Below are 27,184 nucleotides of genomic sequence, written 5' to 3' on the forward strand. Positions count from 1 at the left end.
GAACAGGCCACCATTTTTACATACTGAGATATGTTCTTACCTGAGCTTAGACGAGTTCATGTGTACCTGTCTGGTCTTCACGCGTGTCCTCAGTCACGTAAACACAGCGCAGACGGCGTTAGCATTTAGCCTCTCCCTCTCTCCTCTATAGCTCCAAACCAGGTGAAGATAGAAGCTACCAAGCTCTTCCACGTTTTCCCTATTTAAATATGGTTACGTGAAGTGTTCCACTACAAAGTATAATTACACACAATTAAACAATGTGGATTTTCTAAGCAAATAAAAAGGGGGAACTATATTGTAAGGCGTAATAATACCAGGAGACGTTTGAAATCCGCGCAGTCATATCTTCACTTTACAATAACGAGGTGGACAGTAAACGAAATCTTTGTTTTAATTGTGACAGAGATCCACGTACACATGTAGGCTCTGCCAAATGTACTTTATTTGTATATTATTCTACGAGTGATCTGATGCTGTACAACATGGCTAATCCATCGCTAATTTGACGGTGTCTGTGTATTGGGCTGATCCCAGGTCCTGTTCGCTATGGTCCACTATGGTCCACTATGGTCCACTATGGTCCACTATGGTCCACTATGGTCCGCTATGGTCCGCTATGGTCCACTATGGTCCACTATGGTCCACTATGGTCCACTATGGTCCGCTATGGTCCGCTATGGTCCACTATGGTCCACTATGGTCCACTATGGTCCGCTCCTGCCTACGGAGCCGCCGTCCTGACTGTTCCCTTGGTTTCAAGATATTGACAACATACATATTTGCAGAAATGTCACTTGAGACTGACAGTCTTTAAACAAATACCCGTGAGTCTTATAATTCACGGTTATGGCTCTTCTCACTTCAGTGTTCTCGCTCCACTACCTGAACTCGCCCACACATTTCAATGGCTGAGTGGTTTGTTTGGGCCAAAATAAGGAGCCTGATTGACCCACACATGTGCAGTCGAGATGGGCATTCGGCTTATTCCATTGTAAGTGAAAGGTGTCAGTCCCAGTAATGAAAAAGAATTGTGGTGTTTCTGTTTCTGCCCTGGGCGTGAACCTCGGAGGCCTGGGCGAGTCCCTCTGGCCCGGGGACAGCTGCTCATTCCACTCCCCATCTCCGCTGTCGGCATGTAGAGCTCGCACGTGTTTGAAATACACATTACTGTCATGTTTGGCTAAATATAAAGGCCGTGCACTGCAGGAGTCTGTGTCTGAATGAGTTCTACACGCTACAGGACAATGCACACACAAAAGAAACCTGTCACAAAACCTGTCGGGAAAATTACAATTCGATATTTCTCTAAATTACATTTTGAATAGGGAAAATATTTAAATATAGAGATAGCCATTTTACACTTGCTGTATATATTGCACGTCTTTCTTGGAAATAAACAGAGGTGGTTAGAAACAGAGTAAATGCACTACAGTACTGTACTGAAGTCATTCTGTTCTTTACTTATAGTATTTTTTAAAGAACTTATTCCACTACATTTCTTTAAAAAAGTAAGTCTAGCCATGTGTTTTATTTTAAAAGTCTTAAAGTGCACACTCCAGAACAGTAGGTGGCGCTGTGAAGATGTACCTGAACGCGTTCATTGAATGAAAGTTCATGAACGCGTTCATATTTTGGGCGAACGTGAACTGAACGCACAGTGTTACTGCCTGATGAACGAAACCATGAGCGCGTTCACTCTGGTGTCTGTGAACGGCATTCCCGTTCTTTTTACGTTTGTTCAATATGGAGCCAGATTTCTTATATCAGTGAATATAAAACCTCGCCGTGCAGTCAGAGTTTACCAGCCTCTAAACTCTGGCGGGTCCACGGTGTAGCTCGTGCTAGCTCCGCCCCCGTGCCAACGGCCCGACCGTGTCCAGTTCTGTGGGGCTGAACTCTGCTGTTGCCCTGGCACAGGCCCTGGCACAGGCCCTGGCACAGGCCCTGGCACAGGCCCTGGCACAGGCCCTGGCACAGGCCCTGGCACAGGCCCTGGCACAGGCCCTGGCACACCGGTAACCTGCAGGTCCGCACGGTGCCCCAGCAGCCACAGTGTGAGGTTACGAAGCGAGTTTCCCTTGTGTAATGTCTGTGGCTCCAAACTCCTCTGCTCCGCGGTGCCGCTCATTTACATAAAGACACAATGTGGAGTTTTTTAACTACAAATGAGCTCCTAAAACAATCTTATTCACATGATTAATTTACCAAATTAACACAAATGCAATAGAATATTTGTAGCTTCATTTTCCACAAAGAATTTACCAATTAAACTTAAAATAATAATAGTAAAATATGATTAGCAAAGATATCCAAAATCCACTCTGAAACAGTGACAGGCTGACATGAAAGAGCTTTAACACTAAGTGAGGCCATAATATGTTTGACTCGTGGCTGAAGCTCTCCCAAGGTTGGCAAAAATGCATCTCAAAATACTTCAGATTGTTGCTTTAAGATATAGAATATAAACATATTTCCCTGAGAGGGAAATATACTTCTCACCTTTTTCACCCCTGACCCGTTTTCATGCCTCAATAACAGCTCACAGCAAAAAAGAAAAAAAAAGAACTATGAACTAGTTCATTTTTGGAACTATGAACGAACTATTAACTATAAACAATTATGAACTATGAACGAACTAGTTCGTTTTGAAATTTGTGAACTGAACTTTGAACTAGTTCATGTAGAAAATGAACTTTTCCAACACTGGGCGCTGTGAAGATGTTCTGTCAAATGCCGTTGACTCACAACAGGGAAGAGGGTTTGTCCCTGTCCTGTTGCCGTACAGTATGTGCTAAATTCAGGCGTCATTGTGTTTTTAGCGCCACAAAGGTATTTATAATACAACTTATAAGAAATGGATACTTTCAATGTTCAACTACACTGCGTTCTAAATTATTATGCAAATGACATTTTTCTAAGATTTTCTAAATTGTCAACTCAAATGAGAGTCAGTATAATTTTCAAGTCTTTAACTGGTGGAGGATCATTTAAATGTGGTGGAAATAATCTCCCAGTGAAAACAGTATTTTTTTCAAAAATAAATATAGTAAAAACCTCAAAATCTACTGTTCCAAATTATTATGCAACTCATCGTTTCAATACATTTTAAAGCTTGTAATTAACTGAAAATGGTCATTTGTTGTATTTGTAGCATTAGGAGGTCATATTTACTGAAATCAAAAGCTATTTCAATCAAAAAAATATTAACAGGTCAAGTTATATTTTACCATAGGAGCCCTTCTGTTATAGCAGCTTCAAAATTCTTAAATCCATTAAACTTGTGAGTTTTTGGACAGTTTCTGCTTGGATTTCTTTGCAGGATGTTAGAATAACCTCCCAGAGCTGCTGTTTGGATGAAAAACTGCCTCCCACCCTCAGAGATGTGTTTTTTGTTGAGGCTCCAAAGGTTCTCAATAGGGTTGAAGTCAGGGGAGGAGGGGGTCCACATCATGAGTTTCTCTCCTTTTATGCCCATAGCAGCCAGTGATGCAGAGGTTTTCTTTACAGCAGGACATGGTGCGTTGTCATGCATGAGGATGATTTTGTTAGGGAAAGCACGGCTCTTCTTTTTGTAGCATAGAAGACAGTGGTCAGTCAGAAACTCCACATACAAGGGCCTAATGGGACCGACCAGCTCTCTCCCCATTACTCTGGCCCAAAACATGACTCCGCCACCTCTTTACTAACGTCTAACCCCTTGTTGGGACATTGTGGTCATTCACCAACTATCCACTACTCCATTGATCTGACCATCCAGGGTTACACGGCCTCATCAGTGAACAAGACTGTTTGAAAATGAGTCTCATGTATTTCTGAGCCACTGCAGTCGTTTCTGTTTCAGCTTCAATGAACAGTTTAGGGGAGGCCGGAGAGAAGGTTTATGCACAACTGCAGCCTCTGGAGGGTCCTACACCTTGGTGTTCAGGAGACTCCAGAGGCACCAGCAGCTTCAAATACCTGAATGCTGCTTTGTAGCATCTGTTCTCTTAATCTGATGTGTTTGTCTGGCAGAAACCGTCCTCATTGTGCCTTTATCTGCACAAACCTGTGTGTGTCTGAATCATCCACAAATCTCTTATCTATATGATGATTACACTTAATCTTTCATGAAATATCGAAGGTTTTCATACCTAGACCAAGGCAGTCAACTATTTCACGCTTTTCATCAGCAGAAAGACCCTTTTTCTTTCCCATATTGCTTGAAAATGATGATCTGCATAATAAAGTGGAACACCCTTTTTCAGTAGTTTTTCCCTTAACTGGGCTTAACCCGAAAACTAATCATCCCAGGTCTCTGAGATTAATGTCAGTGATTCAAAGAGCCCCAAGACACGACATCATCCATGAGTTTCATTATTATTGTTTTTTTTTTACCTTTTTGACACAAAAATCCAATTTGCATAATAATTTGGAACGCAGTGTATTCCGACTGCAAATACTTCAGGACTTAAACTTAAAGGGGGGGTATTATGCAAGCTTTACATCATGTTATTAAGTCATTCCCTCATTAAAAACATGGCTGAAGTGTTGCCTTGGCACATTCACGTATTTTCGAGTAATCTGTAGAAACTCTGATGGCGGCCATTTAAGGGATAAAACGCCTGATTCCTTCAGGAAACGCCCTCGACCTCCAGGAGACGCCTCCGACCTTTCGTCACCAGCCGAGTAACCAACCACTGCTCCTCAGCAGAACCCCCTCCCCGCAGTGTCTAGCCCTAAGATGTAAACAGAGTCATCATGGATGATTAGCTTCATGTGTTGTGAACCGGAGCCACAGCAGACTTTTACAAAGACACACATCAGTGTTTCTGTTACCGAAACACCCAGGATTCAAACCGGTGACAAGAACGCTTATTTCAGTGTCTGGTTCGCTGGGCCTTGATGATGCACAGAGCCTCCGGAGAAAGCTAATGCTAAGCTAAACCTCGAGTCATCACGTGAAAACGAGAAATATGCACACATAAAGTCAATAAAACCACCACACACATAAAGAACCGTTTAACAACGATCACACACGGAGCCAGGCTTGTTGATTTGGAAGTTTATTGCTCACATTTCATCTACAATGGGTCATAGCCGAGTGGCTTTCTCCCGGAGCTAACAAGCTAGCCGCGACAAGCTAACGGGAAAATTCACTGAATACAAGCAGCATATTATGCATTGAAAACGTCACTAAAACAGACAACTGCTTGAAGCAGCCTTTATGATGATCACACACGGAGCCTGGCTTGTTGATTTCGTAGTTTATTGCTCACATTTCATCTACAGTGAGTCGTAGCCGAGTGGTTTTCTCCCGGAGCTAAGGCACTATTAGCCGCGACAAGCTAACAACCTTCACAACATTCATTGAAAACAGGCAGCATATTATGCATAAATAACGTCAATAAAGCAGCAACTACTCGAAGCAGCCTTTACGATGATCACACAATGAGCCTGGCTTTACACATTTGTGGTTTATTACAGACTTTTCATCAACAATGAGCTGTAGTCGATTATAACAAGCTAACGGGTAACCTCGAAAAACCATTGTCCACCTGCACAGATAATGTCCGTCTTTGAATCGTATGGGCTCCTGCAGATCCTGGTGTCGTCCATGGGGGTATAGTTAGAGATCCATAGGGCATGGCAGATGCAAAGAGAAGCCTCCAAACAGCAGTTATTTTTCAGGCAAGAGCCCCTTCCAAGCGTCCGGTGTGGAAGGTTCGTCTCCAAATAATATCCTGTGTGGCCATTGTTCACAAAGTGATAAACAGTAGCTCCTTTCCAACAGTAAAAATTAAAATGCACCGATCGTAGTTTCAATACTGTTGAGACGACGAGCGCAGTGTTGTTGTGATGCCACAGACAGCGTGTGGAGGGGGCGTGTCGGAAAGGGTCAGAGGTTCTTAAAGAGACAGGGGCCTATTTCAAGTCTTTCGCTACCGCCATTTTGAAAGAGCAATTTTATATAAGGCAGTTATTCTAATTTACTGCATTGACAGACCAACAGAAGGTTTCGTCATCATTGTAGTGTGATATAGACTGGTGCTATGTGGCTGAAAAAAGCAGAATACCCCCTCTTTAAGACATCATTTGACCACCAGCAAAGCATCTGTACTTTTACTTCAGTAATGAAATCAAGTACTTTTACCACCACTGGAATTAAGGCAGTTTATGCAAAAATATTGCCTATATTTATTTAATATTTGTATTAAATCTGACTAATGAATAGAGCTCAGTTTAACTTTATGATTCAGCGGCTCTGGTTCACTGGAAAAAAGAGGCGTCTCCTCTTCAGGTCTCCCTCCAGGAGTTCAAGCATCTCGGGGTCTTGTTCTCAGTGAGGGAGGGATGGAGCGTGAGATGGACAGACGGATCGGTGCGGCGTCAGCAGTGATGCGGTCGCTGTATCGGTCTGTCGTGGTGAAGAGGGAGCTGAGTCGGGGCAAAGCTCTCGATTTACCGATCGATCTACGTTCCCGCCCTCACCTATGGTCATGAGATTTGGGTAATGACCGAAAGAACGAGATCGTGAATACAAGCGGCCAAAATGAGTTTCCTTCGCAGGGTGGCTGGGCGCACCCTCCGAGATCGGGTGAGGAGCTCAGTTACCCGGGAGGAGCTCGGAGTAGAGTCGCTGCTCCTTCACGTCGAAAGGAGCAGCTGAGGTGGCTCGGGCATCTGTTCCGGATACCTCCTGGTTGCCTCCCGCGGGAGGTGTTCCAGGCATGTCCTAGTGGGACAAGGCCTCGTGGAAGGCCCAGGACACGCTGGTGGGACGATGTCTCCGAGCTGGCCTGGTGTCGCCTTGGGGTCCCCCCAGAACAGCTGGAGGAGGTGTGTGTGGATCGGGAAGTTTGGGCATCTCTGCTGAGACTGCTGCCCCCGCGACCCGGCCCCGGATAAAGCGGAAGAAAATGGATGGATGGAATTTTGTATCTTGTTTAGTTTTTGAATAAACTTTTCATGGGTTTAAATATTAAAATTTCTCTCTTTTGGGGGGTTTCAAAACTCAATGAATCAGGCAGGAATTAAATATTGAAAAAGCTAAATTTAAGTGCAAGACTGGAACTTGTGAAGGTCGCAAAAATGTGAGAAAAGGCATTTTGAGAAAATGAATTGTTTACAATTTCCTGCTACACTGTGGAGAAATCAGTGTGACAATGAAACACCCGGTTGTGAAGATTGTTTTGCTAGTAAACAAATCAAACCCATGTCCTTAAATGTCCTGATCCGTGTCCGGGACACCCTTGGACACCATCATTAAAGCGACGCGGCTGTTGTTCTTTTGTCTGCGCCGGCGGAGAATGGCGTGGGCTCATGCTCTGCGTTCTGTGGCTTTACGGGTTTGATGTGGAGGCTTTTCATGTGCGATCTCACAGCGGGGGGTCGGAGGGAGATACGAGCTCGAGCCGCGTCTTCAAACAGCACAAAACATGTCTGAAAAATAATGAAAACGCACAAGCGGATTTATATGTTTCATTACGTGGACCCACTGCTGTCGGCATCAAAGCGCAGGAGGTTTTTACAAAGAGGAAGTGGAGCTAATTAGCTTTGTGTCGGGTTCTTTTACTTTGAGACGAGACACAGACAAATGGGGCAATGAGGAGTTTACTGAACGGATCGAGCAGGTCAGTTTACCTGCAGTAGTGTTTGTGCTGACAACATGTTACTGTTACTCCACCACATGTCAATATAATATAATACTTTCTACTAGAAATAAAAAGATGACAAATGTGTGTGTGTGTGTGGGGGGTTATTCATTTTTGTGAGTATCGCCCAGCCCTACCTTACATTTCTCTGAAGACTCCAAAGTAAAAAGTCAATATGTTTATGTGTTCATTTGAAGAGCGTAAAACTGCACACCCTTCCACCCAAGGCAGAAAGTTTATCCCTGTTGTGTTGCCGTACAGTGGGGGATTTGGGCAAAATGTGAAGGCACAGTAATACTTACTAAACAGATGTTTTTAACATTCTACTTTGAATAAACAGGCCACCGTTCTTACATACTGAGATATGTTCTTACCTGAGCTTTGACGAGTTCTTTAGGACCTGTCTGATCTTCAGTCACGTAAACACAGCACAGACGGCGTTAGCATTTAGCCTCTCCCTCTCTCCTCTATAGCTCCAAAACAGGTCAAGATAGAAGCTACCAAGCTCTTCCACGTTTTCCCTATTTAAATATGGTTACGTGAAGTGTTCCACTACAAAGTATAATACACACAATTAAACAATGTGGATTTTCTAAGCGGATAAAAGGGGGAACTATAATGTAAGGCGTAATAATACCAGGAGTAGTTTGGCATCCGTACAGTAAAGTGAAGATATTACTGCGCGGATTTTGAACTACTCCTGATATTTTTAGATGACTTTACTTTCAGCTGCAGGCCGTCCCCAACAGGGCTGATAATAGTGTTACAGCAGCATCTCGTGCTCATGAAATAGGCAAGGCAAGGCAAGGCAAGTTTATTTGTAGAGCACAATTCATACACAAGGCAATTCAAAGTGCTTCACAGTTGCATAAATATAAGAAAACAAATACAATCAATAAAACATCAACATAGAATTAATCAATTACAGTAAGAGGCAAGAGTGTAGATAAAATACTTTCAGTTATATGCATTTTTAAGTCTTGTTTTGATTCGCTCTGTCTTGAGCACTATTTTTAAGTCTTGTTTTGACTCGCTCTGTCTTGAGCACTATTTCGCTCTGTCTTGAGCACTATTTTTAAGTCTTGTTTTGACTTGCTCTGTCTTGAGCACTATTTCGCTCTGTCTTGAGCACTATTTTTAAGTCTTGTTTTGACTCGCTCTGTCTTGAGCACTATTTCGCTCTGTCTTGAGCACTATTTTTAAGTCGTGTTTGGACTCGCTCTGTCTTGAGCTCTATTTTTAATTCTTGTTGTGACTCGCTCTGTCTTGAGCACCATTTTTAAGTCTTGTTTTGACTCGCTCTGTCTTGAGCACTATTTCGCTCTGTCTTGAGCACTATTTTTCTTGCTCGTTCAAAAGTAAGTTACCTAACCTCTGTTTTTGTCGCTCCTTCTCCTCTGGACATCAATATAAAATTAATCAATTACAGTAAAAGACGAGAGTGCAGATAAAATACTTTCAGTTATATGCACGGGCAAACAGAACTGTTTTCAGCCTGGATTTGAACATTGTCAGAGTTGAGGCCTGTCTCACATCCTCGTGAAGACTGTTCCAGATTTTAGCTGCATGAAACTGAAACGCAGCCGCAAATAAACATCATGAATCATTGTTTTTAAAGGTAATAAGCCAAATGGCTATATCTGTCTACTGAGTAGAGCTACAAGGACTTTGCTTCAATCCCTGATTTGAGTCACTGCTCTTGGTCATGACTTCGAAGCAGGTGTTTTGATGGTGACTGATTCATCAGGTTCTTGAAATGAATGTGTTTATAATATAGTGGCGCAGCCTCAGTCCGTGTCAAGGTTTTGCTCACTGACTTGGCCTTGAATGGGGAAAGTTGACAGCGGTCCTTCTGCTTTAACCTCCTCCCAGGAAAAGGATAATTATTCCGGCCGCTCATAAATGTATCATTAATTAGCTTTTACTTGGTCTGAGCATTACTTCAGCTCTCCAGAGCAGGTACTTCCATTCACAGTTAATTCCTTTTTCTGCCTAAATATTGTCCACCTTCCTTTGTCTCCACAGCGAGCGGCCATGACAGGTAAAACAGTTCATCATCACTGTGCGTTACTTTCTGTCACCGATGGAGGTGGAAACGGACCCAAATGCAGAACAGCCACATGGAGGGAAATGAAATGGATGACAAATGTCAAGACGAAAAACTAAATCTCAGAGCAGGAGCGAGATACAAAACAAACGCAGAAACAATGATCCAACAAAGACGAGGGAAAACACAGACACATACTTACACAAGGAACAGGTGAAACACATTCGGGCGGGGCAGATAACCAACACAGGGGAAGCAAAGCAAAACCACCAGGACAGACAAGTCCAAATAAAACACTAAGGAAAAGAACTAGAACACTAAACAAAACCAAAGGGGAAACAGAACATGAACAGACCCAAAATATGTGTAATTCATTTATTCATGATTACCATTTTATTTTTTTCTTGATTGCAAGTGTAGACTTGAGATCACTGTGGAGCTTCTTTTTTGATGTCGTTGTGCATTTGTACAATGACAATAAAGGGATTCTGATTCTGAATTCCATCCCTGCTCAAAAGTTTCCTCTTAATTTCAACCGACAGCAGCGGGGTTTCTTTGCACGCTGCTGTTTCCGATGAACCCGGGCAGCACTTAATCCAATAAGCAGGTACCCTGTTATCAAGAGTTCAAATAAGTAAATCTCTTTGACGTCTTCGACCAACAGGACTGCTAAGAATATGACCCTCCACTAACACGCATCCACCCCAAACCCAGCTGCGAAAGCCCCATAAGGGCAGACCACCTCCTCCATAGCCCCACTTTGTGAATAAACCTCATCGATTGTGCAGAGAGACCTGTTCATCAGTTCCATGGTTTAGTGGTTCAGGAGGACAGCAAGGGGTTCCAAGAGAGAAAACAAGTCAGACAAAAACACTTGCAGAGCTGTGAGTGCAGTTAGAAGACACGTCTGCACTTGACAGAGACAGGAAGAGGAATTTACAGCGTAACTTGTTTGCAAACACCGACTCGCCCTATTCTCGTGGATAAGACGCAGCCTTCAGGCCAAAAATGACAACAAAACAAGACAAATCATGATGCATCTTACACATCCTACAATGTTGTTTCATAGTAGCAGGCCCACACCTTTTCCAAGTTAATCATATCCCGACCCACACATTTTTCAAACCCCCAAATTCTGACTAACCTTTGAATCACACACTTTCATCGTTTGCAGTTTCTTCCAAGAGACTGGGCTCCTTCTGGGAACAGCAGAGTTTGTAGATTACGTACGGGGCAGTAGAGTTGTTGTCTGTCCTCCATCACTGTGTGCTCCATCCTCACCTCCTCCATCACCATGTGGTCCCTCCTCACCTCCTCCGCCCCAGTGTGGTACCCCGGCGCCACAGACCAGGACAGGCATCGTCTGCAGCGCGTTGTGCAGATCTGCTGCCAACACTGCGTGCTGCTGAGAAGATGATTGGCTGTAAGCTCCCATCTCTCGAGGACCTGTACACCTCCAAGACCCGAGGCGTGCAGGTCAGATCACAGCTGACCCCCCCTGGACTGGGACTAGATGGTTTTCCATCTTCCATCTTTCTCGATCCACAGCAGCGGCCGCCATGTTGTGTGGCGTTCGACAATGTTTACGCACGACTCGCACGCACATTTCATGAATAATTGTGTCTACTACGGCCGTTCTGTAGTCGCTAATGTGTTTATTTCACTCACAATGAGCCATGTGATGGGTAGGCTAACATAATCATCGTGATGTACACATGCATGGTAATCATAACAGTGAAACATGTAGGCCTTAGCGTGCACTTAAACTTGTCCATCGAACCAAACAAACAGCCGTCATGTGAGCGGTTATTTTGTGTCAAAAAGGTAAAAAAAAAAACAATAATAATGAAACTCATGGATGGTGTCGTGTCTCAGGGCTCTATGAATCACTGACATTAATCTCAGAGACCTGGGATGATTAGTTTTCAGGTTAAGCCCAGTTAAGGGAAAAACTACTGAAAAAGGGTGTTCCACTTTATTAAGCAGATCATCATTTTCAAGCAATATGGGAAAGAAAAAGTGTCTTTCTGCTGATGAAAAGCGTGAAATAGTTGAATGCCTTGGTCTAGGTATGAAAACCTTCGATATTTCATGAAAAATTAAGAATAATCATCGTACTGATAAGAGATTTGTGGATGATTCAGACACACTCAGGTTTGTGCAGATAAAGGCACAATATGGACGGTTTCTGCCAGACAAACACATCAGATTAAGAGAACAGATGCTACAATGCAGCAGACAGGTATTTGAAGCTGCTGGTGCCTCTGGAGTCTCTGAACATCAAGGTGTAGGACCCTCCAGAGGCTGCAGTTGTGCATAAACCTTCTATCCGGCCTCCCCTAAACTGTTCATTGAAGCTGAAGAACAGAAACGGCTGCAGTGGCTCAGAAATACATGAGACTCATTTTCACACAGTCTTGTTCACTGATGAGGCCATGTAGCCCTGGATGGTCAGATGGATGGAGGAGTCTATGGTTGGTGAATGGCCACAATGTCCCAACAAGGCTGTGATGTCAGTAAGGAGGGGGCGGAGTCATGTTTTGGGCCAGAATCATGGTGAGAGAGCTGGTCGGCCCCTTTAGGCCCTTTTAGGCTCCCTGAAGGTGTGAAAATGAACTTTGAAAAATATGTGGAGTTTCTGACTGACCACTGTCTTCTATGCTACAAAAAGAAGAGCCGTGCTTTCCCGAACAAAATCCTCTTCATGCATGACAACGCACCATGTCCTGCTGTAAAGAAAACCTCTGCATCAGTGGCTGCTATGGGCATAAAAGGAGAGAAACTCATGATGTGGACCCCCTCCTCCCCTGACTTCAACCCTATTGAGAACATTTGGAGCCTCAACAAAAAAAAAAACTTCTATGAGTGTGGGATGCAGTTTTCATCCAAACAGCAGCTCTGGGAGGTTATTCTAACATCCTGCAAAGAAATCCAAGCAGAAACTGTCCAAAAACTCACAAGTTTAATGGATTTAAGAATTTTGAAGCTGCTATAACAGAAGGGCTCCTATGGTAAAATGTAGCTTAACCTGTTTAGAGGTTTTTGATTGAAATAGTTTTTGATTTCAGTAAATATGACCTCCTAATGCTACAAATACAACAAATGACCATTTTCAGTTAATTACAAGCTTTAAAATGTATTGAAACGATGAGTTGCGTAATAATTTGGAACAGTAGATTTTGAGGTTTTTACTATATTTATTTTTGAAAAAAATACTGTTTTCACTGGGAGATTTTTTCCACCACATTTAAATGATCCTCTACCAGTTAAAGACTTGAAAATTATGCTGACTCTCATTTGAGTTGACAATTTAGAAAATCTTAGAAAAATGTCATTTGCATAATCATTTGGAACGCAGTGTAAAAGCTGACAGACCCTGGCAAAACCAGGGTTGTTCTGTGTCAAATTGTAGGTGTTGTTTCATATTTTATTTTTAATCTACTTTAAGCTTGCCTTTATAGTTTTTATACTGTATTATTTATCTACGTTTTATGTGTTACATTTGATTTAACTTCTTTGCAAACACCGACTCGTCCTATTGTCGTGGATAAGACGGCCAAAAATAACAACAAAACAAGAAAAATCCTGGTGCGTCTTACACATCACACAATGTTGTGTCATGGCAGCAGGCCCACACCTATTCCAACTCAACCGTATCTCGACCCACACACTTTTAAAACCCACAAATTTCTGACTAACCTTTGAATCACACACTTTTATCTTTTGCAATTTCCTCCCGGAGAGTGGGCTCCTTCTGGGAACAGCCCAGTGTGTAGATTGCATAAGAGGCAGTTAGGAGCTGTTATCTGTCATGGAGGGAGAGCGTGGTGCGTTCGGTCCGAGGGCGTGGGAGGGGCTTGCGGGGGGGAGGGAGGCCGCTTCCCATGTGGCGGCCAATGGATTTGAAGAAAAACAAAGGGGCGGGGCCTGTCCGGGCAGAGGGTGGACACAGTTCTTGTCTATACACACACTTCAGTTTGGTTTGGACTGAGAGAGAAAGGGAGGACACGACTAATCCGGCTTCAGCTACGGTGAGTCTGATGCAACTCTCCACTATTGACCTGACAGTTTACTCTGTGCCTTCACACAGCATGTTTATGTCTGGGTGAACGACGCCTCTGGTTTAGCTGTTCACCCAAAACCTAACTGATTTAGAGCAGTTTCCTGAAGCTTTACGTGGGATTATTGTCTGTTTGAATACACTGGCTGTTGTTTATGGAGAACAGTGGCTTCCATTCATTGAAGATTGGAGTTCAATATAATGTAGCCTATAGATCAGGGGTGGGCAACGTCAGGCCCGGGGGCCAAATCCGGCCCTCCAGCACAGAACCTCTGGCTCTCAAGATGATTTTGAGAAACATTATGACACAAATCAGAGAGTACTTGAACATTTTTAGGGTTAAATGGGAGAAATACTGTTAATACACCCAACTCGGTCATATTATGAACAACTCTGGCATTTGTAGAAAGTGCACTGGAAAAATAATAATAATTTTAAGGAAGAAATGACAGAAACCTACTTGAATTAAGAGATTCAATCTACAGTTTGAGTAGATTTTGTCTGGTCTTAGATCAGATAAAACATCTTATCACCAATGGAACAAGTCATTATTCTCTTAATTCAGATTATATTGTATCATTTCAAGTGAAAAACAAATGTTTTTAAAAGTAAAAGTTAATTTGTCTGATTTCAAAGTGGGTTTTACGCTTGTTCCATTGGCATCAGCATTTGTATCTTTATCTTAGATTAGTCCAAACAGACTCAAATTCAACATAAAGAACCTTTATTCAAGCAATTTTAAGTCATTTATCTCATTCAAGATGGTCATTTTTCCAGTGTAGTGCTTTACTTTGGCCTAAAATTGGTGGCTTTGGCCCTCGGTCTTTTTACAATGAAAAAAACTGGCCCTCCGTTAAGAAAACTTGCCTACCCCTGCTATAGATCATACAAATAATACATCTACAGTGTTATCTCCTTATAATAGGACGTCTAACTTCACATAATATTGTTTACATTTTTGTTGTGATATGAGCATTGTATCGCAAACCGTGTATCGCAAACTATGTATCGCAATACTTTTGATATTCAACTCGGGTATATAAATTTAAAGATATACACATGTTTATGACACATTAAACATCCTTTTTTTTGGCTAAAACATAGTAAACACAGTTATATTTAAGTTTTTTTTTTTTTAAAGAAACTAAAAAATACCCAGTTTTCATTAGTTTAAATTTTTTTGCAATGTTTATTGTTTCACTTCCTTATTCAACACTGACAGGAAGTGATATAAAAGATGTTTAAACTGTTACCGTGCCAACCATGTTGTATAGTATATCAATGACAAATCAGGAGAATGCTACTGTCCTCTTTCTATGTCGTTAACTTAGAAGTTGAGATTAAAATAGGTTTTCTTTCCAACTTTTCTCATTAATTTATGGCTTCACTGAAAAAAAACTATGGTTATTATTTACAACAGATGCTATCCATCAAACTAAGTCATAATTACAAAAGCATTAAGATCTATCATATGTCCTTTAAAGATAGTTTTGTTTAACCAGATTTGGCTCTGATTGGTTTTAAAGGCACACTGCGTAACATTTTGGACGATACTATTGCCATCAATACAAAACATGCGCCTAATGACCAGCTCAACACAGAATATGCTTTTACTGCAATGGTTTGAATGTGGACCTAAACCAGGGCTCTTCAATTACTTTTGTCACTGGGCCAGATTTGTCGGAGGTCATTGGCTACTGGGCCGGTCAGTCGGTGAGCCGACCACTGCCACCACACGTATTCATATTTTTGGGATAAATAAATGATAATTTCATTATCATCAATGCTTGAATAGAATAGAATTGAACCTAAACTCAATAGTTGTTTTATATTCCAGCATTTTAGGCTTTAGAAACATTGCAATAACATATTCATACAGAATAATAAAGAGCCTAATAATAAACTAGGACTACTCAGAACTAAACCAGGATTAAACCAGGGCAAGGCATGATATATCAGGGCTAAGGCAGGAATAAATCACATAAACCAGACCAAAGGCCTGATACAGACTAAGAGAGTTACATGTGAGACCAGCTCATCTCAAACAACATGACTAACTCCTGCTCAGCCACTGCTCCTGAAGGGACAAGCGCTGACCAAACCCCTGAGCCGCTGTTCAGTCCAGACCTCCAGCTTTATGATAAAAGTAAAAGAAGCTCATCCACATATTCAGCCTCTCTTTGGCCTGTTAACTTCACAAACAGCATCTCTGCGCTTGTACTTTTCACACAAAGACGAATGAAGTCGGGGGAGAAAGGAAGAAAATGCACCTGTCAGATTCATGACTCAGATGTTTAGTTAAGTTAGAGCCCAGAGAGCAGCTTTAGCGCTGACCGGTTAAACACGCGCTGCAGGTGCAGAACACTTATCCAAAACTCACGCACCATCAGCTTCATCATCCGCAAACATCATCCTTCAAACATCCACAACTGAACTGGTGTTTCTTACCTGACAATCGCTGGTCAAGCCCTTTGTAACAATGAAGATGACGGGGAAACATGTGGTCATCTGCCGCGGTGCGCGAAGAGCGCTGCTTCTGCGTGGGATAATCCGAACAAAAGTCCAAAAACACGCTGCACACTGTCCTTGTGCTTCGGTTTAGAAAACCTGTCAGTCCGTCCAACGATCAGCTCCTGTTCACTCAGTTTACACCGTTTTAAAGAGCCATGTTTTCATTCGAGCCGCGCTGTAGGAGAGACGCTAGCTAGGCTGCTGGCACTGCTACGCAAAGTAGCGCGATTCCGGCGCGAACGCGCCGCGGAGCGACGCAAACGCGGCCCGGATAGTGCCAAAAAATAGATACTTATGGAAAATGAGGCGTGGGCCAGATTTAATTGGTTGGCGGGCCGGAGCTGGCCCGCGGGCCGCCTATTGAGTAGGCCTGACCTAAACTATTCAAATCTCAAATTTAGCTGACTTTTGTTAGCATCTCCATGGAGACGAGCTGGAGACGTACCCACTCCCGGTAAAGTTACAGTCACATCTTAAGATGGGTGAGCCACTAACAACAAAAGCTTATATTTATTTATGAGGTATTTTTCAATGATAAAAACATCTGTCATAAAATAAATGGTTGTATTTCAATTGTATTTATTGGATGAAATTCTACGCGGTGTGGCTTTAACAAAAGAGCAGACTTCTCAAACGCTTCTGCCATTTGACTGATTTTACATTTCATTTATACATTTTGGAAACTCAACTTGAGCTTTCCCTTTTTAATTAATGATCACAATTTGTTGTAATGGCAAATCATAAATGTAACACTTTGTGCATTGGAATATTTAGTATTGCAATATAGTATGTATCCACACACTGCCTTGTGCTGAACAATTATTTACGTTTCTGTTAGTTCATTTTGGCTTTTATCTGAAAGGATCAGACAAATGTCCTAATCAGCGAGTTGGCTACAGGTTCTTTCTTCCCAAGGTTTGCCAGATAGACAACACACAAATATACCAGCTCAGGATCCAGCTAAAGCGTGTATGCCCCGGCGCTGAAAGGAATAATATGTCTTGGATTTGATTGGATTGTAAAACTACACAATAAAGTAAAACATAATATAGTTGAAACGCAGTGGACGCCTTTGCTTCCAGCACATTCACTGTGTGAATGATCCAGTGTCACAGTCATTTTCCACCAGCATCTTTTATTGATGATGGGAGAGTGTGACCACTGTGCAAAGTCTTGTCCAGCACACCGCAAAGATCCTCAACGGGGTTAAGATCTGGACTTTGTGGTGGACAATCCATCTCATGCTCCCTGAACCACTCTTTTACAACGTGAGATCCGTGAATCCTGGCTTGTCATCTTGGAATATGCCCATGCCATCAGGGAAGAAGAAATCCATCGATGGAATAACCTGGTCATTCAGGATGTTCAGGTCGTCTGATCACACATTTTTTATATTTTAATCAGGCAAATTGAGGCAGTCACTTGGTGGCCATTGCCTCATTCATCTCATTAGCCTAAAAGGGTTTTATTTAACATAGAATCTTATAGATTATATTATTACTGTCATTCCCAAAATGTGTCACTGGCTCTAAACTTCTTTACCCACCGAGTGCATTTTCTCCTGTTTGGCCCAAATCTAAAGGTTTCTTGACTGGAGAGCTATAGGCCAGTGTAACACCTCATTTGAAAGCTAAGACGTACAAAACTGACATAAACTCTTTTTTTTTTTTGTCGCTTTTGTTGCTTTTGTTGCTTTATTGTTGTGTTTTCATCACGTTTTCACCACTTTTTCCATCGCTTTCTTTGCTGCTCTAGAAAAATGGGCTCGGCTCCATTGTGGGTTAAAAAGGACAACAAAAACATATACTTTACCCAAATCAGCTTCAAAAAATAGGGACAACGGGGATGAAAATGCAACAAAAAAGCCACAAAAACATGCCAGAAAAGCAACAAAAATGTGGCAAAACGTAACAAAAATATGACAAAAACGGGACAAAAACACAACAAAAAAGCGATGAAAAAGTAACAAAAACATGACAAAAAACACTTCAAAAATGTGACAAAAATACAAAGTTACAATCACTTTTGTAGGTCTAAGTTTTGAAAAGAGGCATGACACTGTTGCTGTAGTGGAGAAGCTTTTAGATTTGAGTAAAGGCGAACTGTATAAAATGTGCTCGGTTCAGGTGGGGGGTAAGAGGTTAAAAACGAGCTACGACAGACAAGCGCGAGCAACAGGTGATCTTTATTCATTGTCGCCTTACTGAGCGACAGCCTCCTCGACCTATCACCTGCCAGTACGCGCTCCGCGTTGACCAATAGCGTCGCCGCGTCGTTGGCGAGTGGGCGGGCGCTGGCTCGGCTCCCAGACACAGACAGGAGCAGCCTGAGCCAGCCCGCACTCGCACTCACGCGGACGGACCAGGCACGCGGGAGGCAGCGGGCGCTCGGCTGGGGACTCGGAGCTCGCTTCGGATCAAACTAAATTGGAGTTACGTGTTGGATATGGAGGGCAGATCCCTCTCAGAGCGGGTTCTCGCGGATTGAGGTCGTGTCCGAGTGGATTTTGGAGCCGTGCGGGCAGCGAGGGGAGGCTCAAACCGGTGGGTGACCTGCTGCTGCTGCTGTAGCTTTAGCCGCCGCTGCTGTGGAGCTATTTACCTGCAAAGGGCTCGTGCTCGGTTTGTGGCGGTAAACCGGCGGCGTTGTTGTTGTTGTTGTTTTTTGGACTATCTGTCTATGACCTTCCTTGCACACTAGTATAGGCTTTTATAAGGCTTAGGGTTTTCCTTTTTCTGACGGGGGAGCCTTTGTTTTTCCAAAAGCGTGCACATTTACGCATATTAACAACGGAGTGGTCATAATGATGCTAAAGAAATGCATGTTTAGTAATGTGTCAGTAGAAGCAAAGAGAATTCACGTCACGTTTAAATGACAGCGTCTAATTACACGAAACCAACGCCAGTTAAAATGATTGATTAGCCTGTGTTTTTTCTAATTGTTTGCATTAGCTAAAATGCTAAAATCCTTTTTGTATGAGTATAATCACGTGTCCACTCAAACTCATTTACAAGCAAGCGAGATGGAGAAGGAGTAGTCTGCTCTATAAAGGGGTTTCCAAAGTGGGTTTCCTTGTCGCGAGGCGCCGAGGTGTGGCCCAAGAAGACTTTGATCTAAAATATAAAGTACATTAGATACATGAACTTTACTGTCAGTAACTTAAGGTGACAGGTATTCTTTTATTGACAGGCTCGCACACTACACAACCGATGGCGTAGACTATTTTGCCTGTGGCTGACATGTTTGGGAACCCCCTTGATCTGTCATATCCTTCAAAGTGTGATAGGTTTTTATTTTGATGGAACCTTTGTTTACTGCCCCCCAACTGCAGGGATTCCTCAAAGACTTTCAGCCACACTGTTTGTTTTTTGTTCTTCTTATTATCAGAAGGAAATTTGGACTTAAAGGAACAGGCCACCGTTATTCCACACCGAGATATGTTCTTACCTGAGCTTAGACGAGTTGATGTGTACCTGTCTGGTCTTTGTGCATGTGGAAGAGCGTGGTCGCTTCTAACTTCACTCTCGTTTAGAGCTATAGGAATACACTGGGAGAGGCCAAACGCTAACAAAACATCTTTGGTCTTTTTGTGTGACTGAGGGCACACAGTTCTTCCATACTGAGATACGTTCTTGCCTGAGCTTAGATGAGTTGATGTGTACCTGTCTACGCATCAACTCGTCTAAGCTCAGGTAAGAACATATGTCAGTTCCTTTAAACATTTCACAGACAAACCTATGGTCTTAGATCTATACATATCCCAAGAGTTGGCCTCATTTTTTGAATTGGCTGTAAAGGATAAAGATTTTGGATCAGATGCGTTTTATGAAGACGGTGAGATGTTAAAACCTTATCATACTCCAAAATCAAGGCCTTAAATGTCTTGGCAAAGCATTGAATTGGATTCAAACTGCCATAAAATTGAAACTTCTTGAAAATAATGCCATTGCTGGACTTTTGCTGAAGAATTCCCTGTTGTGTCCAATATGGTTCTGAAAATTGTCTCTTTTTTTGCATTTGTGGCTTTAAGAACCATGAAATTTGACCAGCTGTTGTCGTTTCTGTTCGTATGTACATTTACACCAAAGTACTTGTCGTGCGGGTCACCTAAACCACCGAGAATATCTTCAGAGCCTTGTCTAACTTTTTCTGCAGGCATTATATCCTTATTCCTAATCCCCTGCTGTAAAAGAAAAGCATGTATTTTCTTGTAACTTCATCTTAAAACGTCCCTTTAATAGCGCGCTAGTTGAAATGCAAGCCGGATAATCCCGCGGAGAATTATTACCTGGCACCGCGGGGGCCCCTGTCACTTTTATAGGGGCCCGTCGGAGCTCGTGGTCGGGTTCTGTAGCTTGTTACCCGATCGCTTCCGTTACCCTTTGCTACCTGAACAACAACAACAACATGCCGGGAGACGGGGAGTGTAGAAGGAAACCTGGCTGTGGAGTTTCAGATGTGGGTGGCAGAGTTGTAAACCAGTGAGATGAGGAGGAAAAGTGATCCGAGAGAACTGTCTGCAGTTATCGCAAAAGTTATTATAAAGCCTTTTTATAGATCGACAACTAGCAGGTAACTTGTTGTTTTTGATAGTTTTGTTCCCTTAAAGTTGTCAATCTCCTCATTTTAATATAAACATTAAAATTGGACACAACGGGCAACGTTTCAAGGCAAAAACTGATGCCGAATGTGCTTTGAACTGCAATTTAAGTACTTTCAACAGTCGAACAATGTCAATAATTTCCAAGAAAATCATATTTAATGTCAATTTGAATCCAATTTTATACTTTTTAACCCCTTAACCAAGCACATTCTCCCCAGTGTGGCTTTACCCAAATCTAAAATCTTCTTGACTGGCGTTTACAGTCTATAGTGTAATGCCTCATTGGAAAGCGAAGACCTACCAAACTGATCTCGTTGTTGCTGCGTCACTTTTTGAACATATTTTTGTCCCTTTTTTTTTTTCTTGCTTTTTTCTTGAATTTTAGAAATTTTTTGAAATTTTTTATTTTTACGTTTTTTTCTTGGGTTTATTGAGGGGTCACTTTTTTGACAGTTTTTTGTCACTTTTCGGTCACTTTTTTATTAAATTGAAGTTGAAGTTTTTTGGCATTTTTTTTTTCTTTTTTCTTTTTTCTTGCTTTTTTGTCACTTTTTAGTCACTTTATTTTTTCTCTTGGTGATGTTTTTTTATCGTGTTTTTATCTCGTTTTTATTGCCGATTTAACTTTTTTTTTCAAGAAGCTTTTGGATTTGGATGAAGCCAGACTGGAGAAAACGTGTTCGGTTCAGGTGGGGGTTAAGAGGTTAATGACACTTTCAAGGTCTTCATTTTGCCGCAAATCATTGAATGACTTTAAAGGAATAGGCCACCATTTTTCCATACCTACCTGTCTGTGGAAGAGCTCGGTCGCTTCCAACTTCACCCCCGTTTGGAGCTATAGGAATACACTGGGAGAGGCCAAATGCTAACAACATCTTTGGTCTTTGTGTTTGACTGAGCGCACGCACAAAGACCAGACAGGTACGTATCCACTCGTCTAAGCTCAGATAAGAACATATCTCAGTATGGAAAAATGGTGGACTGTTGCTTTAATTGGAAACCCTGCCTATGGAGAAAAAATATTAGTTATAGTATCTTATGGTGTCTTAAAGCTATGGTAATTGCGTACTAGTTTTAGGCTAATATTAGCACAGTGCTAGCTTTGGCGGTCCGCTCTGTTCACGTCTCTCTGTCTCGCTCTGAACTCCTCATCTGTAAACCTGAATAATAAATACAAGGCTTTGGTTTGTCATAGTGAACACTGTATGGAAAATAATGAGCTCAGAGTAGCTACTTCCCCCAACAAAGGCTGACAAGGCAAGACGAACACAAAAGTAACACTCCCAAGGAACTACCATGAGCTACTTCCTCCTGAAGTTGTAAAAAAAATTCTGATATGTCGCTAGATAAGTTTGTGTTTCGGTTTTAGCATTCGGTCATTGGGTAAGATGGGAATGAACGCACTGGGGTTAATGTTGGCCGAAAGGAGTTGAAAACCTGACGAAGTTGTGCGATAAGTATTTTTGTTGGATTTCAGATTCACCACGTGCACATTCTAATCCCGTTCAGCAGCATTGATGCAAGAATAACAAGCAAGTACACACACGCTGGTAAAGGTCTAAAGCACAGCAGGTTTCAAACATAAAGATCCCACAGATTCAGTTTGCAGTTTTTACACTTTGCTAATAAATCATGAGCGTTCACACTTTTCGTTGCAATACAAGTATTTTTATGAGTGTGAAATCCTCCCCTCACTGACTCAGAACTGCTGACTGGCCTGAGCAGCGTTAGCAGAAGTCAGGCCAGGGCTCGCGTCACAATGCTAACACGTGAAATGTCAGTCGCTGATGCGGACTTAACCCCTGTACACTAACGCTCAACATAATATTGTAAGTCTTAACTCCCACCTGAACCAAGCACATTTTCTCCAGCTATACCCCAATCCAAAAGCTTCTGGAAAAAAGGTGTGAAAATAGCAACAAAACTGAGACGAAAATGTGAAAAAAGTGAGAAAAAATTGACAAAATATTGAGGAAAAAATGGACGAAAAAGTGATAAGAATTTGACAAATAAATGCGAATAATTTGACAAAAAAGTGACAAAAAAGTCACGAAAATGTGAAAAAATTGAGATGACTGCCCAACAAACAATCTGATGTGAGGAAAAAGATCAATTTAGTTTTGTAGGTCTTAGGTCCATTTTTCACACATTTCTTGACATTGTAGAAGATGAATCCAATATTGTACATTTGCAGATCTTCTACTCATTACTGTACAGAACAGTAATGAGTAGAAGATCTGCAAATGGAGAATAATTTTGGGGGAAATTAGGAGAAATTGTGGCACAAAAATGAGGAGAAAATGAGTCAAGAATAGGGAAAGAATGGGGAGTAAATTGGGGGGGGGGAAATGGGAAAAATGGTAATAAAAAAACTAGCAAAAAATTGAGAAAAGAAAAAAATGGACCAAAAATAAGAAAACAATCATTTATTTGAGCAGAACAACCAAGTCACTTTCTTTTACTCTGTACCTGGACCAACAGCATCAAAACTTTTTCCCAATACCATACTGGTATCGTTATACATTACCTACTTGGACAAGTTTTGAAGTTCGTTAAGCTATTACACTTAGACATGCTATTAATCCATGTCAAAGAAGTCTGTTTATAATGTTACATCACAACTTTGCTGAACAAGTTGATACACGCTGAAGAACAACTGATCATAACACAATCTCTTGTTTGAGGACAGTGTTTGCACGTCATCTTTGTACTATTTAGCTGGCTCAGGTTCTGGTTATTAAATAAGACGTACTTGAACTCCACCTCTGAGCCAAACCCCGTGTGACTAAGTCTGTTTTCTGCTTTCAGGTAATCGCCGCGCTCTCTTTTTTTCGGGGGAATATACAATCATCTTTGTGGATTAACCCTCGGGGATTTGGACGTCGTCTGGAGTCGTGCGCTCCTCCCTCATGCGGGCAGGATGGGGAACGGATTATCGGAACAACCCAACTTCCTCTCCAACGTGCCGTTCTTCCAGTCGTTCCACATCGCCATCCTCGGCCTGGACTCGGCCGGCAAGACCACGGTGCTCTACAGGCTGCAGTTCAACGAGTTCGTCAACACGGTGCCCACCAAGGGCTTCAACGCGGAGAAGGTGAGGGTGTCCCTGAGCGGGCACCGGACCGTCACGTACCACCTGTGGGACGTGGGCGGCCAGGAGAAGCTGCGGCCGCTCTGGAAGTCGTACACGCGCTGCACGGACGGCATCATCTTCGTGGTGGACTCGGTGGACGCCGAGCGCATGGAAGAGGCCAAGACGGAGCTGCATAAGATCGCCAAGACGTCGGAGAACCAGGGCGTGCCGCTGCTGGTGGTGGCCAACAAGCAGGACTTGAGGCACGCCATGGGGGCGGAGGAGATCGAGAAGCTCCTGGCGCTGAAGGAGCTCGGGCCCGCCACCCCCTGGCACCTCCAGCCCACGTGCGCCATCATCGGGGACGGGCTCCGCGAGGGGATAGAGAGACTGCACGACATGATCCAGAAGAGGAGGAGGGCGTTACGGCAGCAGAAGAAGAAGAGATAGAAAGAGAGGGACAAAATAAAAACTGTTTTATGTGAAGGAATTGGCGGTATTGAGAAGTGGACTGTGGTATATTCATGGGTTTCAGATGTTAATGAATTCTGTAGACATGTACGGATAACGTGCACATGTGGAGGCGTGAAACGTGACCTTAGGTTCAAGGTTTGTCAACTTTACTTTTGGATCTTGCCACAACAGACGTAGATCAGGCTTGGAAGTGAGGGTAATCTTTAAGACTTTAAGACAGAAACTAAAATATTGATGGACTTCAGCTGCTTATTTGGTAAAAAGTATTTTTATTAAAAAGCCAGCAGGAGATCACGAGTGTCCTTTAATTCAGTGCAGTTAAATGTGCATCTGGAGGTTATGTTTGGTTTCCATGTCACAAGATACTGAACAGATACTAAACATGTTCTACTGGACTCGTGAACACTCGCTCAGCTGGGGCAAATAACTGGGGAACTCGGGTCAAAACGAGCTTCCCAACTCCCATCTGATGCGGAACTTTCCTGATCTGTTTATTCATCGCCTAATGTGAGATTTTGGGTTAAACACTGCTACTTTCTTGAGTTTACTGTGACCTGTTGTTCTTGCAACATGTGAAAAAACAAACCAAAGTTTAGCTTTTGAGACGCTAAGAGCTAAATCTTATCCTTTTAGTGTAATTAGGACTAATCATCGATAAAAGAAATAGAAGTTTTTTCTCAGTGACGTCAGAACCTGTTCTTTCCGACATGAAAAAGCAAATGAACATAAAACCAATTGGAACACAAGCTCCCCAGTTCACATGAACGCTGCATTTAACCTTAACGTTTGGCAAAGCAGCAGCAGCGGCATGTCCATGGAGACGACATCACTATGTCTCTGCAGAAAACATTCCAAATTCTCTTTATTTGTCTGAAATAAATGCTAATCGGCCATTATTTTTATGTTTGAATGCGTTTGGAGGGGCTGTGGTTCTCGACTGGGACGGGCCTGGCCTGTCTCCAGCAGGAACAGGGGGCTACTAGGACATAAAAGGCTGGGAACCAGGTCTAAAGCTAGACACAATAGAGTGGCCATCCTGGGTCGTGTCCCATAGTCCAATAGTGAAGTATACACAGATACTGGCTGCAGGTCGTCACAAGTGAGAAAGTTTGATTTGTTTAGAAAAGAAAAGAAAAAGACCTGGATAAAAAAAAAGCAGCGCCTCACCTGGTAACCACGGCGATACTGGAAAGAGTCCACTCCTTTGTACTTTCAATGAAAGATCCCGTTGTCCTGAATGGATTGGAGTTTGTACGTGGGACTTGCTGAGTTTTATCAGTGCACAGTGAGCTTTAGGGTCTGGCTGGTTCTGGAGGTGACTTCAAAGAGGACACAGTATGAAATGTGGAAGTTTAGAGAGATGTAGATATGGGTTTATGTGACGGTAAAAGCACTGGAGGCTTGAGCGCTGCAAAAATGTGAATCGACATGAGGCGAAATGGCTTTTTTGAGTTGTGTGAACTAGTTAAGAGTTAGTTACACACAAAAATAAACAAATGTCGACTTATATGGGTTGTGTCATGTTTTCCACTTAATATTTTGAGTTAAATTGAAGCAGTTTTGTTGTAATCATCTTCAATGATTTGCTGACAACAGAAACATTTTTGTTTTTAATAAAATAACTTAAATATTGCAAGATGTGCTTTTGAATGACAGGTTTCAACATAAATGAACTTGATCAGTTTGCCGGCGGGATGATCAAAGTTTATTTCAAGTGCCATTTACTTAAATTGTTAGTGTGCGTGAACTGCTTTTCTATCTTTTACATAATTTGGCTTTAACTAAAAAATATAGTTTCAACAGACATGCCTTAAGTTAAACATTTCTATCCACTAAGTCACTAAATCTGAACTAGTTGGATCGACTCGTCAAACCTGCTCGTTCATGTTTTTTTTGCAGCGTTTGGAAAGTGTTTTAGAGCGCAGAATCGAGAAATTACCAAAAATATTTAAGGAAAGGTGTTGAAAAGTGTGAGACGGGCTCTGGGTTTGAGCGACGGTGAAAAGTCTGTTCCTACGAGTATTATTTCCTCATTTGTGTTTTTTACACTGGACTCTTCCTGTGAACTGAGTATTTGTGAACCTTTGGCTTTGCTGTTAGCTTCCTTTAGCCGCCGCGCGCTATTTTAGATCATTCTTTTATTTTGTTTTACAAGCACTTTAGTTAATAAATCAGAGTTTACAGTCAAATGTTTGTATGGGGGAACGCGCTAGGTTGGATGATTGAGTGATTTTTACATGAATATTAAAGAAAACAAATTGGTGTCACGATATTTGATACATTTATGCTATATCTTGTTTTGAATAAAATGTATTGGAGAAATAACGTTGTTTATTGGGTTTTATTCAACACTGAAATTTACAGAATATAACTTTAAGATTGATTCAAAATGTTAAGTAATTTGACTTCTTCAGACTATCTCTTGTTTGGCTTGCTTTAAGATGATGGTTCTCAAAATTATGGTGCCACAAGCTGCACAGACGGCATCTCTGGAATCATATAAAGATAGAAAGATTATTTTTGTGTGTGTTTGACCTTGTAGTGACCATGGCTAGTATAGTGCCTGTACTTTCAATCCCGGTGGTCTCTACAACACTCCAGGATCAATCGTTTTGTAGGTTTTTTGGTGGGAGGGTCCATCAGCAGTGAAAACCTTCCAAACAATTGGTCCTGGAGCGTCCCAGACACGGCTGTGATGGAGAGTAAAGGCACCACACTAACCTCATACAGCCACAGTCAATACAAGCTCAAATACACACCAAAAGTTGCATAGTGCTCCTTT

General features: G+C 42.2%; 1 protein-coding gene and 1 long non-coding RNA gene across 2 annotated transcripts in view; both read left to right on the forward strand.

Annotated features, from left to right (window-relative positions):
* Positions 1 to 27,184, forward strand: part of LOC306967303 — a 157,978-nt gene continuing 130,794 nt past the window's right edge. The window contains exon 1 of the long non-coding RNA XR_013793175.1: positions 1 to 117. This is a non-coding gene — a long non-coding RNA (uncharacterized lncRNA). The remainder of the gene's footprint in view (positions 118 to 27,184) is intronic.
* On the forward strand, positions 18,562 to 24,591 carry arl4aa (ADP-ribosylation factor-like 4aa). Its single transcript, XM_079562278.1, has 2 exons — positions 18,562 to 18,795; positions 23,664 to 24,591. Exon 2 carries the CDS (start codon positions 23,776 to 23,778, stop codon positions 24,376 to 24,378), a length of 603 nt encoding a protein of 200 aa, XP_079418404.1. The 5' UTR covers positions 18,562 to 18,795; positions 23,664 to 23,775; the 3' UTR covers positions 24,379 to 24,591.

Source organism: Gobius niger (genome assembly GCF_951799975.1).
Source record: "Gobius niger genome assembly, chromosome: 8".
Taxonomy (NCBI): Eukaryota; Metazoa; Chordata; class Actinopteri; order Gobiiformes; family Gobiidae; genus Gobius; species Gobius niger.